General features: G+C 42.1%; 2 protein-coding genes and 1 long non-coding RNA gene across 8 annotated transcripts in view; 1 reads left to right on the top strand and 2 right to left on the bottom strand.

Moving 5' to 3' along the window:
- LOC127527483 (uncharacterized) overlaps nucleotides 1-12,864 on the top strand; it is a 1,026,648-nt gene extending 1,013,784 nt beyond the window's left edge. For all 3 annotated transcript variants that reach the window (XR_007934788.1, XR_007934787.1, XR_007934786.1), the window contains exon 4: nucleotides 12,719-12,864. This is a non-coding gene — a long non-coding RNA (uncharacterized LOC127527483). The remainder of the gene's footprint in view (nucleotides 1-12,718) is intronic.
- LOC114644737 (butyrophilin subfamily 1 member A1-like) overlaps nucleotides 1-20,259 on the bottom strand; it is a 722,023-nt gene that overhangs the window by 684,259 nt on the left and 17,505 nt on the right. For both annotated transcript variants that reach the window (XR_007934784.1, XM_051926425.1), the window contains exons 7-9: nucleotides 17,768-17,806; nucleotides 16,494-16,520; nucleotides 16,374-16,400 (exon numbers count right to left, since the gene is read on the bottom strand). Coding sequence is in view for 1 of the 2 variants with exons in the window: in XM_051926425.1 (XP_051782385.1) it covers nucleotides 16,374-16,400; nucleotides 16,494-16,520; nucleotides 17,768-17,806 (93 nt within the window). In the remaining variant the exon portion in view is untranslated. The remainder of the gene's footprint in view (nucleotides 1-16,373; nucleotides 16,401-16,493; nucleotides 16,521-17,767; nucleotides 17,807-20,259) is intronic.
- The window catches only part of LOC114641362 (butyrophilin subfamily 1 member A1-like), a 994,484-nt gene that overhangs the window by 77,809 nt on the left and 896,416 nt on the right, over nucleotides 1-20,259 (bottom strand). Inside the window, exon 11 of one of the 3 annotated variants that reach the window (XR_007934785.1) lies at nucleotides 13,880-13,932. The exons of 1 other annotated variant lie outside the window; for it this stretch is intronic. The gene's annotated coding sequence lies outside the window, so the exon portion shown is untranslated. Of the gene's footprint in view, nucleotides 1-13,556; nucleotides 13,933-20,259 lie in introns of those variants that run through there. One more of the 3 variants, XM_051926438.1, reaches the window with a different exon arrangement.

Below are 20,259 nucleotides of genomic sequence, written 5' to 3' on the forward strand. Positions count from 1 at the left end.
CATAACAGCAGAAGGCCGCCTCACCATTTCTTTTAAGTTTTGCTCTTGGAATTCTAAGGAGACACTCAGTTGAGGATCTGAGGTTACGATTTGGAATATAAGGTGTCAGACATTCCGATACATAAGATGGGGGGAGATTATTTAAGGCTTTATAAACCATAAGCAGACTTTCAAAGTCAATCCTGAATGACACGGGTAACCAGTGTAGTGACATCAAAACTGGAGAGATGTGCTCAGATTTTCTTTTCCTGGTAAGGATTCTAGCAGCTTCATTCTGCACTCGTTGCAAACGATTTATGTCTTTTTTGGGTAGTCCTGAGAGGAGTGCGTTACAGTAATCTAGTCGACTGAAAACAAACGCGTGAACTAATTTCTCAGCATCTTTCAATGATATAAGAGGTCTAACTTTTGCTATGTTTCTTAAGTGAAAAAATGCTGTCCTAGTGATTTGATTAATATGCAATTTAAAATTCAGATTACAGTCAACAGTTACCCCTAAGCTTTTTACCTCCGTTTTGACTTTTAATCCTAATGTAATCAGTTTATTTCTAATAGCCTCATTGTAGCCATTATTGCCAATCACTAAGATTTCAGTTTTCTCTTTATTTAATTTGAGAAAGTTACTATTCATTCATTCTGAGATACAAGTTAGACATTGTGTTAGTAAATCAAGAGATTTGGGGTCATCAGGCGCTATTGATAAATACAGCTGTGTGTCATCAGCATAGCTGTGGTAGCTCACGTTGTGCCCTGAGATAATCTGACCTAATGGAAACATGTAGATTGAGAAGAGCAGCGGACCCAGGATAGAGCCTTGTGGAACACCATATAGGATATCATGTGTCTTTGAGTTGTAATTACCATAACTAACAAAGAATTTTCTCCCTGCCAGGTAGGATTCAAACCAATTTAAGACACTGCCAAAGAGGCCCACCCACTGACTAAGGCGATTCTTAAGAATATTATGATCAATGGTGTCAAATGCGGCACTCAGATCTAAGAGGATGAGAACAGATAATTGGCCTCTGTCTGCATTTACCCACAAATCATTGACTACTTTAACGAGTGCAGTTTCTGTGCTGTGATTTGTTCTAAAACCTGACTGAAATTTATCAAGAATAGCAGGTTTATTGAGGTGCTCATTTAACTGCATAATGACTGCCTTCTCTAGAATTTTACTTAAGTAAGGCAGGTTAGAGATGGGTCTAAAATTTACAAAAGCAGAGGAGTTGAGATTATTTTTCTTAAGTAGGGGTTTAACTACAGCAGTCTTAAGGCAGTCTGGGAAGACCCCCATATCTAATGACGAATTTACTATGTCAAGAACATTATCAATAAGCACGCCCGATACTTCTTTGAAAAAATTTGTTGGTATTGGGTCAAGGGTGCAGGTGGAGGGTTTCATTTGAGAAATTATTTTATGTAAATCAGGTAAATCTATCCTAGTGAAAGAGTTTAATTTGTTTATAACGGAATACTGGGGTTTAGGAGGATCTGCAGTGTTGGGGAGATATACTATGTTATTTCTAACCTCACAGGTTTTACTTGAAGTACTTAGGAGGCATTCTTTTGAGTTACTTGGGTTTAACAGACGATCAATCGTCGAGAATAAGACTCTGGGATTACTAGCATTGTTATTTATAATCTTTGAGAAATAGCAGCGCCTCTCAAGACGGACTGTGTTATTGTATTCTGTTATTTTAACTTTTAATATTTCATAGTGGATAGTTAGTTTAGTTTTCCTCCATTTACGCTCAGCTCTACGGCATGTTCTCTTTAAATCAGACACTCTTTGGGTCTTCCATGGTATAACAATGCTAGAAGATTTTTTAACTGTCTTTTCAGGTGCAACTATGTCAACAGCAGCTCTCACTTTAGTATTAAATCTTTCCACCTTACTATTTACATTATCCTCTCTATTATAGTTGGCACTATAAACGGAATGATTGCTCAGAATGTTTGTAAGTTTTAAAGCTGCTGATGAAGAAGTGTTTTTTAACAATATGCTTCTCATGAGAGTTTTCTATCATTATTTCTATGTTAAAAAGTAGAAGAAAATGGTCTGATAGACCCGTATCAATGATCTGCTTTATATCAACTTTTAATCCTTTAGTAATTACTAAGTCTAACGTATGACCTGCTTTATGTGTAGGCTGATTAAGGAGCTGTCTCAAATCAAAAGAGTCCAGGAGGTTCATAAATTCTTTTACTTTTTGGTCACACTGATTATCTTTATGAAAGTTAAAGTCGCCGACTATTAAGAGTGTGTCATAGTTCGTAATTAAAATTGACATCAAGTCAGAGAATTCCTCAAAGAAAGACACGTTGAATTTTGGAGGTCTATACATGGATAATACTAGAACGTGAGAAACTCCATGGATAACAACGGTGAGATACTCAAAGGATTTGAATTTACCAAAACTGACATCTTTACATGTCTTTACATGTCTTTACATGACATCTTTAGATAGTCTGCTGGATGATCTCAACACTTTCTACTTGAGGGATTCAGAAATCGGAGTGGACGTATTCCCAATACAACGCAGTCCTGGCCTGCTCACACCTTTGCATTTCAAGTAAACCAGGAAGAGAACCCTTCACTCGCTGAGGTGTTTGCCTTCCATTAATCGTTTATTTGACCCTCAAGGTTTCAAGAGACAAATGATTGGGTTTTCCTACTATCTGCAGAAAAAGAAACTGTGTGAGATGGGTGAAGAAACTCTCTGTAAGCTCTGTCTGACCTCCAAGTCCCATGTCCATATTCCTTTATTCTCCAAGAAGAATAAAGATTAGGGAACTCTGCATCTTCTGTGTTGCCTCTGTTAATTCAATAGCAGCTAAGCCTTTATGAAAACCATGAACCATAAAGGACAATGGAATATTGGGTTTGTTATGGGAAAAGCAAATCTGGCTCCACGTCATGAACTCGCTATACCAACACAAGAGCTGCGTGCTGCAATATTAGCGCTAGAAATGGCAGAGCTCATCTCATCACAAATGGATGTTGAATTTGAGGAGACTGAATTGTACATGGACAGCAAGGTAGCATTGAGCTCCATTCACAATGAGACAAGAAGATTCAATGTTTATGTCAGCAACAGGGCTTTATGGATTCAGAAGTCCATACATTCACAGCAATGGAATGGCTAGTGACTTAAACCCAGCTGACGATGTCACAAGAGCAGTCCCAGCTAGTCATCTGAAGGACACATCTTGACTTACAGGACCTGCTTCCTTAGCAAAAGCAGAACAGTACATCACAAAGCATGAAACATTTGAGCTAACTGACGTGGGGCTCTGATACAGAAATCTGAGTTATCAGTATTCAATGCGACTGTCTCAGCCCAGTCTCTTGGATTACGACGTTTTGGTCCAAGCTGGTCCTTGGTCTGAGCCGTTACCAGCCTTCATCACATAGCTGAGAGCTTCAACACGTCTGCTATCAGCAAGGGCCGCTGTTAGGGCTGGCATTGCTGTAAGAATGGAAGAACGTAAACAGTCAAGAGATAATCTCATCTGTACTGTGCGGAGAGAGGGACAGTGCCCTCCATGTTTGGGACAATATGTCCTTGATTTGCCCCTCTGCTCCACACTTTAAAATTACAAATCAGACAATTCAAATGTGATTAAAGTGCACTTTGCAGACTTTCCTTTAAGATGATTTGCACACATTTCGGTCACACCATGTTAAAATGATAACACTTTTACTGTATGGTCCCCCATTTCAGGGGTGGCACCCTAATGTTTGGACACAGTAATGGCAGGTCTGTTAAAGTAGCTGTTCCTGACCTGTGGTCCACAGCCCCTTGGGGGTCCGTAGGGTTATGTCGATGGCAAAATGGAGAAAATAAAAATCATCCGATTTAATTATTTAAAATGTTGTAAATAATAAAGCATTTGTCTGGTTCACCGTCTACTTCACTAAGATCATCGTCACTTCATCAGTGCTAGTTGAAGGCTTCCATTGACTGCATTGTGGAGTTAAAGCAGTTCACAGTAAGCTAGACACAGTGCGTCAAATACTAAAACATACGTAATGATGGACTGTTTTTAAAAAGGAAACATTCCAAAGAAAACCCATTGTGTAGTTCTGGTTTAAATTTATCAAATGAGTCAGTCATATTCTAAAGCAGAATCTGAATCTAGAAAGTAAATGAAGGTTCATACATAGAATTTGGATTTGTGCTGGCTAAGGAAACAGACACACTTGATTACCCCAAATACACTCTTGGTCAGGAAATTCTGTCAAGCGAATGTCAAAGTTGTCTAATTTGAAAAGACATCTAAAACAGAAGCATCCCGCTGATGTTGGGAATCACGTTGACTTCTTCCTAAGGAAAGCAGCACTGCTTGTGAAACAAGGGAGCACTTTGACACGGCAAACAACAGTTTCACAGAGGACACTGAAGGCGTCTCTTTTGGTGTCATATTGTATTTTCTGTGCTAAGAAAGTTCACACAAAGACCAAAGAGCACAGTTTGGGAACTGCTTAGAGAGGAAGCTGCCTGTTAAATTGACACTTTGTCAGACAGCACTGTGTGTAGATGGATATCTGACATGGCTGACCAGGTAACAGATTGATAACTGGAACAGGTGAAAAACAACTACTGAACAGTTGGAGTTGGAGTTGGATAACAGCACAGATGTAGCTAACACAGCACAGATGTCAGATTTACTGGAGATGGAGGGTTTGTTTTATTCTGCAAAGAAATTCAGGGGAGGACAACAGCTCAGGACATTTTTTCAAATCTTGGATGCCGTCATGCAGCCAAATTTCATTGACTGGTCTTATTGTGTGGGCGTCTGTACGGATGGCACCACTGCCATGTCAGGCAAGCACAGTGGAGTCGTCATGTTAATAAAGGCCAGAGCTCCAAATGTAATGGATACACACTACATACTTCACAGAGAATCACGTGTCACACAAAGAATGGAGGACGAATTGCAACAAGTGCTTCAAGATCTTGTTAAAGTTGTAAATGCTTTAAAATCATTTAAATCATTGTCATTTAAAGCACATGTTACAAAGTTGTCCAAATCAGGTTTCTTCCATTTTAAAAATGTTGGGTTATTAAGGCGCTTTCTAAATAAACAGGATTCTGAGAAATTAATTCATGCATTTATCTCTAGTAGGATTGACTACTGCAATGCGGTGTTCACTGGATGTTCAAACTGTTCTCTATACAGCCTCCAGTTAATCCAAAACGCTGCTGCAAGAATTATTACAAGAACAAGGAAATACGAACACATAACTCCAGTTCTTAAATCCTACACTGGCTCCTGGTTAAGTTTAGGGCAGATTTCAAAATCCTCCTTTTAACATATAAAGCATTAAATGGCCGAGGTCCGGCTTACTTGTCTGAACTTATCATGACTTACAAACCAGAGCGCACATTAAGATCTCAAGATGCTGGTCTGCTTATGATTCCAAGGATTAATAAAATAACAATGGGAGGTTGAGCTTTTAGTAACAGGGCCCCTAAACTGTGGAGTGGTCTGCCTGCTACTATAAGAGATGCCCCTTCGGTCTCAGCTTTCAAATCTCAGCTGAAGACTCACTACTTCAGTTTAGCACACCCTGACTAGAGCTGCTGATTAACTTTATAGACTGCATCTCTGTTGTTAGTCATTAGCACTAAAACATAAGTCACATGATAGTTAGAATTGGATACTAACCCTCACTTATTCTGTTTATCTTCTCGGTACTCAAATGTGGCACTTGGTGCCACGGCCCACCTGCCAAGTTGTTTTGCCTGCCTAAGGTAAAGTCATCTCCGATGGAGGATCACAGGAATTGTGGGAAGGAGGGGTCCTTTCATCGGATTGGCTGCCACAGTTCTGACTCAGCTGTGGAATGGCCAATAGGGGGAGGCAGCTTGATGGCTGAGGTCTCCAGGACTCTGAACAAATCCAAATCATATTATGTGATATCATCTACTGTTAAATTCTGCTCCATACTTCTAAAATTTTTATTTTAATACTGTATTGAGGATTTGTTCTGTTCTGTGTGTTGTATTGTATTGACCCCCTTTTTTTGACACCCACTGCACACCCAGTCTACCTGGTAAGGGGTCTCTCTTTGAACTGCCTTTCTCAAGATTTCTTCCATTTTTTTTCCCTATTTGGGTTTTTCTTTGTCTTCTTAGAGAGTCGAGGCTGGGGGGCTGTCAAGAGGCAGGGTCTGTTAAAGCCCATTGCGGCACTTTTTGTGTGATATTGGGCTATACAAAAATAAATTGTATTGTATTGTACTGTAAATACTATCAAAGCACAGCCCCTTAAACACAGATAGGCTGTTTGCTAAACTGTGCAGTGACAGTCTTTAAAGCCTCCTGCTGCATTCGGAGGTCCGCTGGCTGTCTCACAGGGCAGTTTTACAACAGAGAACTGCATGAATTTCTTTCATCTGAGAACTCCCAGTTTGCCAGCTGTTTTGACAACCACTTGTGGGATCTGAAGCTTGCGTATTTGGCCGACAAATTTCAACTTTTAAATACCTTGAATCAGATCATGCAGGGCCGCGATCACAGCATACTTCATTTGCAAGTTAAAGTTTGTGCATTTATACAAAAAAATGGATTTTGGGAGAAAAAGTTAAACAAAGGAAATACTGTAATGTCCCCGATCCTTCACCAGGTGCCAGGGACATCCAGTGTGCCTGCAGACCTACAGTGGTCCTACCTATCATATCGTCACATCTCACCCACCAGAAGGAATACTTCAGCGACTGTTTCCCAGAGCTGGACAATCGTCATTTAAACTGAATCAGAAATCCATTTGAGTCTTGAACTGAAGAGGATTGTCTTGACTTGAGGTGAAGTTTGAAAATGTAATTCTCTGCCATTCTCATGTCAAAATTTTGAAGCAATCTCAGAAGCAAATACGCAGTGTTGAGCGAAAAAGCTGATGCTTCTTAGCATTTAGAACAACATACCTGAGTCAGGCAGGTTTTTCTGCATTGAATGTACTGAAAACCAAAAACAGAGCACAGCTACATGTGGAAAATGATTTGAGATTAGAACATCCAAGCCAAATGTCTCACTAGGCCTTTTGTGAGTTTTATATTTTTCCATAGTGAAAGTGCTTTGTTTTATAGAGCTTAGTTACCTGCACTTAACAGGCTTGTATAGCAGTTTATTACAGACACGTGGGTATGTTCTTTTTTGGATGGTGATAAGTAGCGAGTCCTCAGCCTAAGGGGACCTTTGCATGAAGAAGGCTGGGTACCCCTGCATTAAAGCCATCATGTTTAGTTCTTTGTCACATATCCCTCACATGCAGTGACTGCTTGAAGTCTACACTTCACAAACATCACCAGGTGCTGAGGATCTTCTCTGGTGATGCTCTGCCAAGCGTCTCATGTGGCCATCTTCAGCTCCTGCTTCTCCCCTTTATATTTTTCTCTTCAGCATATAGAAGTCCTGCTCAATTAGATTTAAATCAGGTGACTGGCTTGGCCATTCAAGAATTTTCTATTCCTTAGCTTTGAAAACTCCTGTGTTGCTTCAGCAGTCTGTTTGGGGTCATTATTTTGTGGTAGGATGAAGCACCATCCAGCACGTTTGGAGGCATTTACACCTCAGAATTCATTGTGCTGCTGTTGTCAGCAGTTCCTTCATCGATGAAGAGGAGTGTGTCAGGACCTACATATGTGCCCAAGCCATAACACCACCCTCTACAATGTTAAACAGATGAGGTGGTCTGCTTTGGATCTTGGGACGTTCCTTATTGTCTGCACACATTGCTCTTGCCATCACTTTCTTTCGTCTGTCTACAAGTCCTTTTCCCAGAATTCTGCAGACTTTCTGAAGTCCTTTTTCACAAACTATAATCTGGCCATCCGGTTTTTGTGGCTAACTAGTGGTTTGTATCCTGCAGTGTGGCCTCTGGATTTCTGTTCATGAAGTCCTCAGCTGAAAGTCATCTCTGATACATCCACCTCTACCTACTGAAGACTCTTTCTGATCTGTCAGACAGGCATTGGGGGCTTTTTCTTGACCACGGTGAGGATTCTTCTGTCGTCAGCAGTGGAGGTCTTCCTTGGCCTACCAGTCTGTTTGTGATTCCTGAGCTCACCAGTGTGTTCTTCTTCATGATATTCCAGACAGTTGATTTTGGTCATCCTAAGGTTTTACTGACATCACAAACACAATGGCTTCTTTGATTTTTATTGGCACAGCTCATGTTGAACAATGGCAGCTACAAACTCCAAACAGTAGAAGCAAGCTGAGGTATCTTATGAAGCCATGAAACACACCTGAGACATCACAAACACCGATTGTCCCAAATATTATGGTGCCCTGAAATGGGAGGACATCATGTAGACAAAGTGCTGTGACTTCTACATGATGTGACTGAAATGTGTGCAAATCCCCTTAATGAAAGTCTGAATGTGCACGTTAATCACATCTGAATGTTTTGCTTTGTAGTTTTAAACTGTGGAACACAGGGGGGCACCAAGGACCCCAAACACTATGAAGGGCACTGCATATGCTAAAGAGTTTGAGTCTCTCAAGAACAGAGAAGCCATTCCCAAAGGCAGTGCACTAATACATCTTGATCCCTCCATAGACGTTCAGAGTTGGAAGTCGTATTAGTGAAGTTAAACTTTCTCTCAAAGAGGAAACCCCTCTGTTAATCCCTAAACGTCTTCACGTTGTTTCTTGGTTAGTGCCATTACCACGAGCAGACTAAACATCCAGGATGTCTCTTCACTGAAGGAGCTCTGTGTGTTGTTGGTGCAAAAACAGTTATAAGCAGTGCCATATTTAATGTGTCATTTGCAGGAAACTTTGTTGCATATTTCAAACTCAGAAGATGGCTGACTTACCAGCAGTAAGTCCAGAACCTCCCTTTACTAATGTAGAGTTTGATGTGTTCAGTCCTTGAACTTCTGGGTCACGTCAGACTTGAAGAGGTCAGGCAGACCGGTAACAGAGGGCAGTCACATTTACCTGTGTGAGTATCAGGGTGGTCCATGTAGTGCTGGTCAAATCCATGGACACTTCATGTTTCATCAGTGCCTTCAGATGGCTCATCTCTATTAGAGGCTCAGTTAACAACATCCACTCTGTTAGACTCAATTTATTGGAGCGTTCAAAGAGTTATAAATGACATCAGACTTTCACATTGACTTTTATTACTCTGATATTACTCTGAGCACGACTGTACCTGGACTTCAACCCTTCACATTCTTCACACAAGGCAGGGGTGTATGAATGCATGATAGATGTGACCCGGAGGACACCTGACTGAACATTTTTACAATCTGGGACAGTAAGACTCACTCATGACTCCTAAGTTTCATGGCTGAAGTGATGGCTAATATGAATGCTAGACCCTGATGACACAGAAGACCCACAGCCACTAACTCCGTCCACACAGCTCACCCAAATGGCTGTCATGTTTAAAGCTCCTCCTGGTGACTTCAATACTAAAGACGTGCACAAGGGACACTGGAGAGAAGTGCAGTGTTTGGCCAATGGCTTTAGGGACAAATGGAGGAAACAGCACAACTCTACTCTGCAGTCATGTAGTGACTGGTAAACTGGAGGGCCCATATTAAACCTGGAGATGTGGTCCTAGTGTGGAACTGTCAGTCTAAAGACACGATTAGACCCCTGGACTGATAACTAGAGGGGCTCCTAGTGGGGATGGCAGAGTCTGTACAGCTGAGGTTAAAGCTGGTAAGGAAAGTGAAACCAAACGTTACAACAGGCCAGTATCTGAACTTGCTCTCATTACTTCATCACAGTCATTAAGGGTGATGTGTTTGATATCAGGTGGGGGGTCATGTTTGTAAAGATAGTCAAGATATATTTATTCATATATTAATTATTTTTTTATTGTCCTATACTGTTGTGTTTAACGTTCTAAATGTGTGAGCCTCGTGATGTTTGTCCTTCTTGAGCCGCCATACAGAGGGGCGGTCCCAATGTAAATTAGTGTAACCATGACAACTACATGCCTTCTTTAGGCCCCAAGTTCATCCTGCCTGTGTAGACCTTTGGTCACATGATCAGTAAGTTCATATCTGTACCAGCTCACCGTTATGTATTACTATTTACAGTTCAGAAGCCGTTAGTGAGCCGTTTGTTATTTGTGTGCTGCTCTTCACTTGTCACTCCGCTGTGTTTGGATTGTTTCACTTGTCTTTGAGTTATGGACTCTTTGTTTCTTCACTTTGTAGTTTCACGTCTGCTCTTTGTTAATAAGATGGAGATTCGTACGCCTCGTGTCAAGGTGGTCTGCAGGATGATAAACTGATAAAGGGGGAGTTCAGCTGCCTGAAGGTCTATTAAGTCATAATAGTGAGGTCAGAACATCTACAGAGAAGATAACTGGGAATAGAACTGGAATACAGGGTGGAACAACAGCACTGACCAGTGTGCCACCAGTTCAGACAAATGAGGCACCAGAAAGAGAAGAAGAAGAGAAAACACGCAGCTTGAGACATCTTGGGACTTGGGAAATGATCTCAGTCTGATTAATTCTTTTAAAGTTTACTTTTAATTTCATAATAAAACAAGTTCTTTATTATATTGCTGACCAACTTCACTCTTGGGGTATGAAGACACACTTTGGACTGTCATCATCGTAAAGCAGGGTGACAACATGGTGGCACAAGTGACGATTCAGTCTGTGATTCACAAGTGTAAAAAGCTCTTTGTAAATCGTAACACAAATTGTTTTGCTGATGTGGTGTTCTGTGTCATGGTGACAATGATGGAGCAGACATGACAAGACCTCAGCAGAGAACTCAACACGGACTTCATACTTTTGTGCATTCTGTCCACCTAAAGCACCAAAGATACACTCAGGGAGGATGAAGACCACCAAGAACATAACCTCACGTTTCTGACTAACCACCGGACCACACTGAACACCTGCTGACCACTGCTGATGGTCCAAGTGGTCCACATGCAGTGACTTCCCTGTCCAGTGTGACTTTGTGGTGTCTTCTGTCACCTTGTCACACTGAAAGACCTCAACATTTGTTTAAAGATCCAAGGAAGCCAAAGCCTCCTGTGACGCTGCTCTACCATAAAGTGACAACGAGAGGAGGCTCCAGTGACACGACTGTCAACATCAACATGTCGTCATTGGGAATGTGACACCACAGACATGGAAATGAAAACACAAAACCTGAAAACTGACATATGTGGTGAACAAAATGTCCATTGAGAGGGAGTGTGGCTGAGGGTCTGACTGCATTAAAAATTGTTGTTAAAATTATAATCAAACTTAGATTGTGTGACTCAAATGGACCTTAATGCTAAAATGAACAGAAAACAAGAAGAGCACTGAAGGATTTGGTCACATTTCTAATTTTATTCATGACCACCAGAGGGTGCCATTTACACACATTGATTTTATTTTTATTTATATCTTTAAATAGATACTTATGGAAAAATCAGCACATGTCATTAACATTAAAGGCATTCCCATAATGCTGTGCTTTTGGCCTGAAGACCCGCCTTCCCCCTTATTCATTGGTCAATAGTCCTGTCTTCAGTTCAAACTGTCAGTCCCATGTGACTTGCAGTTCCTGTTAGTGACATGCGCTGATTTTTCTAGAAGTATCTGTTTATAATACGCCTGAGTTTTACACGTTTTGAGTTTATGACTGGATAACCGACATGTGGATGATGAGACACAAGTAATGTGAGATTTTATTATCTCTTTATTGAATGGACGTTTTCACATCATTTGTTGTTGTGCAGCATTGGTCACCATTGGCTGTTCTTATATCATAAACTTATGGCATTACATTTTCAGCATCACAACAAACTACATTGGAGTAATAAATATAAAAAAATCATTTTTGAGTGGAGTAGTCATTTAAGTTTATCTCAGGGAGGCACAGTGGCACAGTGGTTAGTCTGGCAAGCATATTAGCAGATGTGTCCATCTCCTTCAGGGTCACTTAGAAGACCACCACACCAGTAGAGCCCACTCAGAACTGGTTCAGTTTCTCCTTCACCACTGACGTCACTGCATTTCACTCAGTTTGTCAAAGTCCCCGATCATTTCCATGATTTTGCCCACCTTGAAGTGAAGTGAACTCAGCGGGGTCCACTCATCACTCCTCACCATTCAATAACAGACGTGATGGCGTCAGAATATAACAAGAGGCCTCTGAAGTCGGTGTGTGACGACACAAACACAAATGTGCTCTGGCACTCTGCTTCATCAGGTCTTCATGTTCAGTTTAGAGACAGAAGGCTCACAGCGGTGGAGACTGGCAGCAAAGTGACAAGTGACACTGCAAGGGCTACTGGGAATTTCATTGATGCAGCATTCAGCAGGACCATCCTGTTTGTTACTGAGATTTGGGCAAATCTGACATGAAAAGGTCCAAGAACTCCAGCTGAGGGGCAGCCACAGTCACAAATGGAAGTCGACTTGTCATCTCAGAGCCATCAGGAGATGTGGACAATAAAAAAGAAAACAGCGGAGAGCCTGAAACACACGAGACGTCTTGTCATCCAAATCAGAGGAGTGAATAAAAAGATCTGACTTGATCTGAGACCACAATTCTGATTTGTGTGAAGTCGTCCATTTTTAATTCTGTTTCTTCAGTTCTTTTTCTCACGTCTAGCACTCTGTTCATGAATTAAACTTATTATTGTCATTTCTGTAACACACTCCAACTCCAGCACTGCAGCAGACCACCTGTGTGTGTCACTGAAATGACGCCGAGTTTCAGGACTGTGAGGTGGACCCTCAGAGAAGTTCACGACAAGCCATTTTATCACAGAGGACAGCGCCGTGTCACCTCACTGATGTCGATGATTTCTTTTTGTAATTCCTGCCTTTCTTTATTTTCATTTCTGTTTTATTTCATTTCATCACAAACTCATCTCAGTGTTGATGAACTTCTCACAGACTTACAGTGTTGTGTATTTCAGTCCACGTTTAACAATAGAAGTATATAACGCTAGATAGGAATTCATGTTTGTCTGACTGGTGGTCTCGTAGTAACACAGTGATTGGTGGTCCGGCCTTCAGCTCTGGTGTCGTAGGTTGGTTCTTATCCGTGTTGCCCCCCCACATTGACAGCCCCCCTGTGACCCTGAATTAGATAAGCGAGTTACAAAATGGACGGTGGTCTCGATATTCAGGGTCTCGGATTTCTTCTGCTCAAAGAAGATCAGGCTTCATACGTTATATAGTTTATGCCTACATTTTGTCATTTACTATTAGAATATGAAAAACGTTTCTGTTTTAACAATGTGTTTGCACAGACTACTATAGAAACGGAACACACATGAAATGCGTGTATTCCAAATAACGCTATATTATTTCCACTCTAAAACTCCACTTCAATCCCAGATAACCAAATCAAGGCAAGGCTTGATCTAGGAGAAGTTCATTCTAAGTCGGTGGGGGGATGGAATAGCTGGCTGCTAGTAAGCTTGTGTTTATCAGCACATTTAGATGACAAAGGACTCTGGCGGAGAGGTGCAAACGGATTTAAGACGCGATTTAAGGTAGGACGGATTTACGAGTTTTTTCGTAGGCTCTGGTAATTCTAGTGTTAATGTCACAAAGTGGGCACCTCAGGGTCATCAGGACTGACCACCAGCAAGTGACGTCACACAAAGACTGAAGAAAACCAATCCACTGCTGTGGAGAACACAACCATCTTTGTTGAATTCCTCTTTGAATGTCAAATTAAAGACGCACACTCAGGATTTCTGTTCATTCTCAGACCCTCAGATCAAATTATAAAGATTCACATTTGATTATGGAGCCGACGCTTTGATCCGACGCCATTTAAAAATCCCAAGTGTTCAGTCCTGATGTCTCATTAAACATAGAAATCCTGAAAATGAAAATCAGACGAGCAGCAAACAGCAGGACACCTCAGGGGGACTTTGAGTTCGGTGGTCTGATGTTAAAGAAAGTCTCCATCGGCTTTGTGCTGCTCTGACCTGACACAGAGATGGACAGACGACATTAATACTGAGGGGTCAGTGTGTGCGCAGGGGGCAGATGACCAGAGGGGCCGCGTTTTTACCACTGTCATTAAGACAAGGACTGAAGAACGGATAGAGGGGCTCAGTGAAGGAGTCTGTGAAGGTGTACAGGTGAGAGCGGGACTGGGCATTGTAAAAGGAGACCTGACCTTCATCATAGTCCAGAAAGACCCCCACTGTCTGGGGCTTCACTCTCAGGGGGAGGGGGAGAGGATGGCCAATGAGAGCCGCGTACTCGTTCTCATTCCTCAACCGCACAGTCCAGTATCCATCATATGGGCTCACTGTAATCCCCTCCTTCCTGTTGACCGACTTTCTGGCGACTCCTAAAGCCCATGCCCTCTTCCCCTCTACGTCCACCTTCCAGTAGTGTCTCCCTGATGTGAATCCTTCTCTGGCCAGGACACAAACACAGTAGTCAAACCTCTTTGGATTGTCCGTCACTCTCTGTCGTGTGTCTGTGTCTCTCACTTCTTTCCCGTCTTCAGACACAATGAGCCACTGATTTGCAGTCTCAGGGTCAAAAGTGACATCAGCTGAGGAGAAGAAAGAAGAGGAAGACGTCAGGAAATCAGGGGACTTGAGGAAGACAACAACACATTTACACTCCTTGAAGGACCTGAACATTAAAAAGACAAAGACGTGAAACAGCTTGTGTTCAGTACTCACGTTTTGAGTTTTTATTTCTACAAACCAAAGCCCACCAAGCCCTTCGTGTGTCTCTTTGTGTCACTGCTCGGCCCCCCTGTGTAGTCTTACCTCTGACCTCCTCCACTCCGCCTGTCTGCCATTTTATCTTCATTTAACCCTAAAGAGCCTGATCACCACACTGTGACCTCAACAGCACAAGAACGGTGACATTTTAATAAAAGACGAATCACACAGCGAGGACTTGTTAAAGACACAAACAAGAAGACCACCAGTGAGGCCTGGCACTCGTTCACAGACTCACCAGCAGCTCTCAGACTTGTCGTCACTAACCTGAGGGTCTCATGTCCCCCCTGGCCTGTTGTCCTCCTGTTCCTGTCATTCCTGTCCACTTTGATTCATTTTGTGCTGCTCTGCTCTGTCGGTCATTCTGTCACTTTTCTCGTCCTTACACTGCATTTGTGGCATTTTATTTAGCAGACCCCACATTTTATGTTTCTCAGTTCCTTGTCAGAAGTGACAACGGGGGGCACTGAATTTATGACCCTGAATCTAACAACACAAGATGGCCGCCTGTCAGTGATGAGGATGAACTCAAATACACAAGTGTCACAAGTCATCAGTCAGCAGGGACACCATGTGACCGGTCAGTACAGGTGAGGGGGGCTTTAATAAGGAGAGGGGGGCCGAGAGGACATACAATGTGACAACAAAGGACAGGACAGCAGGACAAACCACAAAGTGGCACTAAAGAGGGGACAGGACTGGACACTGAGGGGGCTGAGAATGGACAGCGGGCCCTGTGAGGACTCAGCAGCACTCAGTTTACTTTAAAAAGTGCAAACATTGTGAGTGAATACTTCAACATCGACATGCTGGAAATGTAGCAAATTCATGGTGGGCCTGAGAAAGGGTCTGCACTGAAACACAAGAGGGTCCTAAGTGACAGAAGGGACATCATAGAGTCTTCAAGTAGCAGGATTAGTGACAATGACGCTCAGTGCTAATCGGTATGAGACCACCGAATCAAAATGACCTTCTGAGAATAAAGTCTACAAGACAAACGAGAGTCCTTTGTACCGAGGAAGACATCTGAGGAGTTCTGTCTGCACGAGGAGGGTCCGCTCTTTAGTTCTGACTTTACTGACTTGTCGGATGTTCTTGGAACACAAAATAAAGTAATGTCCGCCTGCCAAGGAGAATCCAACTATTAATGACAGAGGATTATTTAGGGAACTTCATAGGAATAAGATAACTAGCGATATTCAAAGAGACCACCAGGGGGCAGTAGAGGCTGAGGTCTTCCTGTTCCTTAACTAGCAGCTCATCTGCCTTCAAACACACAGAACAAGCAGCCATCCATTGTCATAACCTGTTTATCCAGGGCAGAGTCGAGGGGCACAGCAGGCATCAGGGCAAGGCAGGAACAACCCATGGATGGGACGCCAGTCCATCAGCTGGCAAACACTCAGACACACATCAGGGCTAACTGAGCGTCACCGGACCACCTAACCTGCATGTCTTTGGAGCACACGGAGGAGACCCACACAGTCACAGGCAGAACATGCAAACTCCACACAAGGAGCCTCAGCCATTAACTCAGACCTGGGGGACAGTCACAGAGCTCACAAGGTGCTGCTTCTCATGGTCATGAAGGTGACACGTTTAACATGAAGACACAAAGACTAAGACACAGAAAATGAGAATTTCATCCTAGGGTCACGACTGGCTTATCAACCGTACCTGCTGAGCTGCATATTCTCCTCCATTCTGTAAAATAATAAATAAAGAAATAAACTTAATGATTCCAATAAAGAGTGAGACTTGAAAGACCCTCAGAGACCCCCAGTTCAAATATCGTACCTGCATTCGTGACGCGTTGTGACTTTTCTGCAGAAGAAGAGAGCTGCGTTACTGAGTGGATAATCAGGTGGGTCAACTTAAAACATCATCTCTTCAGTTCTCACTCTCAACTTTCATTTTCCTCTTCTGACGTCTTAAAATATCTTTACATTTCAAATGTCCTTCATAAAGACCCCTTATAATAGACAGCAGAACAATGGACATGACAATAGCTGGAGTGCCAAGCACAGACTGAAAATGGATTTGCAGAATTAACAGCCTACTGGCCTTTGGCTTTGAATCTGCGTGACGTCTGATGAAGAAGGAAGAGAATTATTGATGTGTGTTAGGAGTGGAGGTCCTAGCAGTGAGACTTCTGACCGTGTTCTGGTGACCACAGCAATGAACACTGCAGGTATAAATCTGTGTGACTTCAATACAATAAGACACGTGCCAGAAGACCCTCGTCTTTACCAGTTTGTCTCCTACTTATGGCCTTGCTATTTGTCTTCTTCATTGGCAGTTCAAATGGCTCCTCAGTGTCAACTGTCTGAGTGTCAGAGACCAGAAACAAACTGCTGTGTGAACGGGGAAATCAGAGGTGACAGTGGAGGACTGAACCTCTATCAGGTGACATGTGATGTCCACTTCACAGGGTCCTGTTCACTCTTAGGGGTTTACAGTTAAAACCACCAATGTGGTGAAATGTGGTGAATCCAAATGTGGGGACAGAAATCCAAATGTTTAATAATCAGACTGAGTGGAACAGATGGAGCTTTAGAATAAAAACAACAGCAAACAAAGGATAAGGAGGACTCTTGTGTTGTGTCCAGTACTACTGAGGTAGGGTCTGAGCCCCAGGACCCTCAAACTGCATTAATCTGATAGATGGACCAACGATAAGAAGAGTAGACTAAAATAAAAGAATAAGATGAGAAGAAAACACCAAGCACCTTACTGTGTGGGCGTAAATAAGATATGGGCACCTCAGGGTGAGAGGAGGACACTGTGTGTGTGTGTAAGCTAAGAACGTTCAAACAGTTATTATCAAATACTGATTCACTCTCAGACATGGAATCCAATACAAATCATATTCATAATAATATTATCAGGAAAGCATCCTTAGACTCCATAATGTTTCTTAGCAAAGTGCCTCTACTTGGACTTGTCATTTCTAGCACTAATGTTTCACGTTCTTATTGTATCCCTTGAATTACTAAACTCTCTCCCTCCATTTAAATCTTTAAAAGTTTTAATTTTGCATTTTAATACAAAGAAGACAAATCTTTTCTTACCAATTTCCTTGTGCAGGAACCATATAGGAAGGAATCCAACTGTAGACAAAAAGAGAAGAACAAAGAGAACATTTGAGAAGAGAAGTGGGACTGACAACACCAGTCTCTCCATGGATGCAGGACACCTCAGATGAATATTTATATATACTGTATATTGTGAACGTCATACCGGATGGAGTGGCGTCCCAACTGGGGTGAAGGCTGATACTTTGTCCAGCAGGGAGGCCACAATGAAAGGCTGTGCAACCTGGCCAGGATGGCTTTTGGTTCTTGTCCTGGATGTGGTGGAAATTTAACAGATGGACTCGGTAAAATATCAAGGACAATACAGCTTACAATATGAGAGACGGCAGTGATCCACTGGCTCAGTTCCTATGACTTGTAGTTCAGAAGGGCAATCCTGCCAGGGTCTGTGTCTGCCACCAGAGGGCACTTTCATAAGAGAGCCTACAGGACCTGCTTCATGTGACCCCTATATGTTCTTTCAGAATGCAACGTCATGATACCAGAAGTACACCAGGGTCCAACATAAAAGCAAGCGTCTCCCTTCACTTGGAGAGTCAGAGTTGGAGGAAGAGGATGACAGTCAATAAGGAGGAGCAGAGGGAGACAATAAATTACTTATCTGGTGTATTGTTTAAAGTGAGAGTTCTGAGGTGTTGTCATGTAATAAAACATGTTATGTTATCCTCCGTTGGTGTCTGACGTGGTTGTATCTGGTGTTCAGAGCTCTGGGGCACCCCTAGTGGCCACACAATATACAGCAATATGTCTGCTTCTGAGGTTGACTAGGGACATTGTCACAAGTGAAGACTTTCGGGTGACATACGTTACATATGATACCATATTTATATGTAACCTTTAGGGGAAATTACAGAGATGTACGATTTAGGACATTATTGTTACGCAGATGACACTCAAATCCATATTGGGGTAAACTTCCACCACTACTCTCCTCACAAACTGACTCCATGAAACAAAGTCAAGGGTGCAACGGACATTCCTTTAATCAAATTGCTTAATGACTGAGGTTCTTTTAATGGTTCCTTCTTCTTCTGCACAAAAAATAAATCATTTTAGTTCATCTGTTGATAGAATTCTGTTATCACCTACCATTAATGTCTGTTACCTTGGAGTTATTTATGACAGTCAGCTCATGTTTGATGCGCACATTAAAAACATTACCAAAATGTATTTGTTTCATCAGCACAAGATTGCAGGACCCTGAATATTTCTGATACTATCTGCTTCTGAAAAGAGTGTTCATGTCTTCATCTAAGGTCCTTCATCATTTAGATTATTGCAATGCTCTTTTTAAAAGAATTTACTGGTAGACCAAAGAGAAGCTCCAGTGTGTGCAAAACTGTGCTGCTCAGAATCGCACCCACACGTCACTGAACTGTCACATCACCCCTGTACTGGCGTCACTGCACTGGCTCTCTGCTCACAAACACATCACATATAAAACTCTCATTCTAACACACAAAGACGTTACAGCCTCTCGTCACATCTGTGGCCTCGTCAGACCCTCCATCCCCTTGTGCTCTCTCCATTGTCCCTGCAGGAGGAAACTTCAAGTCATGGAGGATGAGAACTTTATTTGCATAATCTAATGACCTTCTGTTTGACTCTCCTACTTTGTTTGTATTTATTACTGGATGTCACAAATTGTTTTTTTACTTTGTTATTTACTGCTTACTTTATACTTTTTATTCTTCTTGTCTTGCTATGCCTTATTGCACTCTGGTTCAAGAAAAGTGTGTTACAAATAAAATAAAATTATTGTATTTCAAACTTCCAACTATTATTATTATTATTATTATTATTAAATGAACATGCTGGCACAGAGGTTGGCACTGCTGCCCAGCCCAGTCAGTGTGGATGCTTCTCTTCTGTTCATTCCAAAGAAGTATTAGTGTGTGCGTGTGAGTCACAGACAGACTGGCACCTTACAAATGGATTTCTACTGTCGTGTGTCAACTCTCTGCTACCGTTAATTGGAATAAGAAAACAGATGAATGAATTTTAGATTCAAAATCATAAAATAAATTTCTAAAGCTGTTTATTTTTGATCGTTTTTGGTTTCCTTCCATATTCACACATGAAGCACCAACAAAAAGGAGACAAAGAAGACTTCACTTAACGTGGTGGGCCACATTGGCTCAATGCTGACCATTTTCAAATCGTCTCCTCTTCACATTCAGGCTGGCCGGCCTGATCTCCCGTCTGAGAATTTCCCGACCAGTTCACGTTTATTCAGTCACACCAAGGCCTTCACTAATTTAACAGCTCAGATATGCATGGACTCTGAAGACCCCTGAGAAGCCACCTCACCATCACAGGAGACAGATGAGCAGTGGCCAAGTAGAAAGAGGTAAATCAGCACAAGTCGAGCTCATCAGACCAGTCCTTGAGCAGAAGTGTCTCATATCTATGGACCTGTGCTGACTCGCGACTAGAGAGAGGACTAAATGTGTAATGGAGGAGCCATT

This window comes from Erpetoichthys calabaricus, chromosome 4 (genome assembly GCF_900747795.2).
Source record: "Erpetoichthys calabaricus chromosome 4, fErpCal1.3, whole genome shotgun sequence".
Lineage (NCBI taxonomy): Eukaryota > Metazoa > Chordata > Cladistia > Polypteriformes > Polypteridae > Erpetoichthys > Erpetoichthys calabaricus.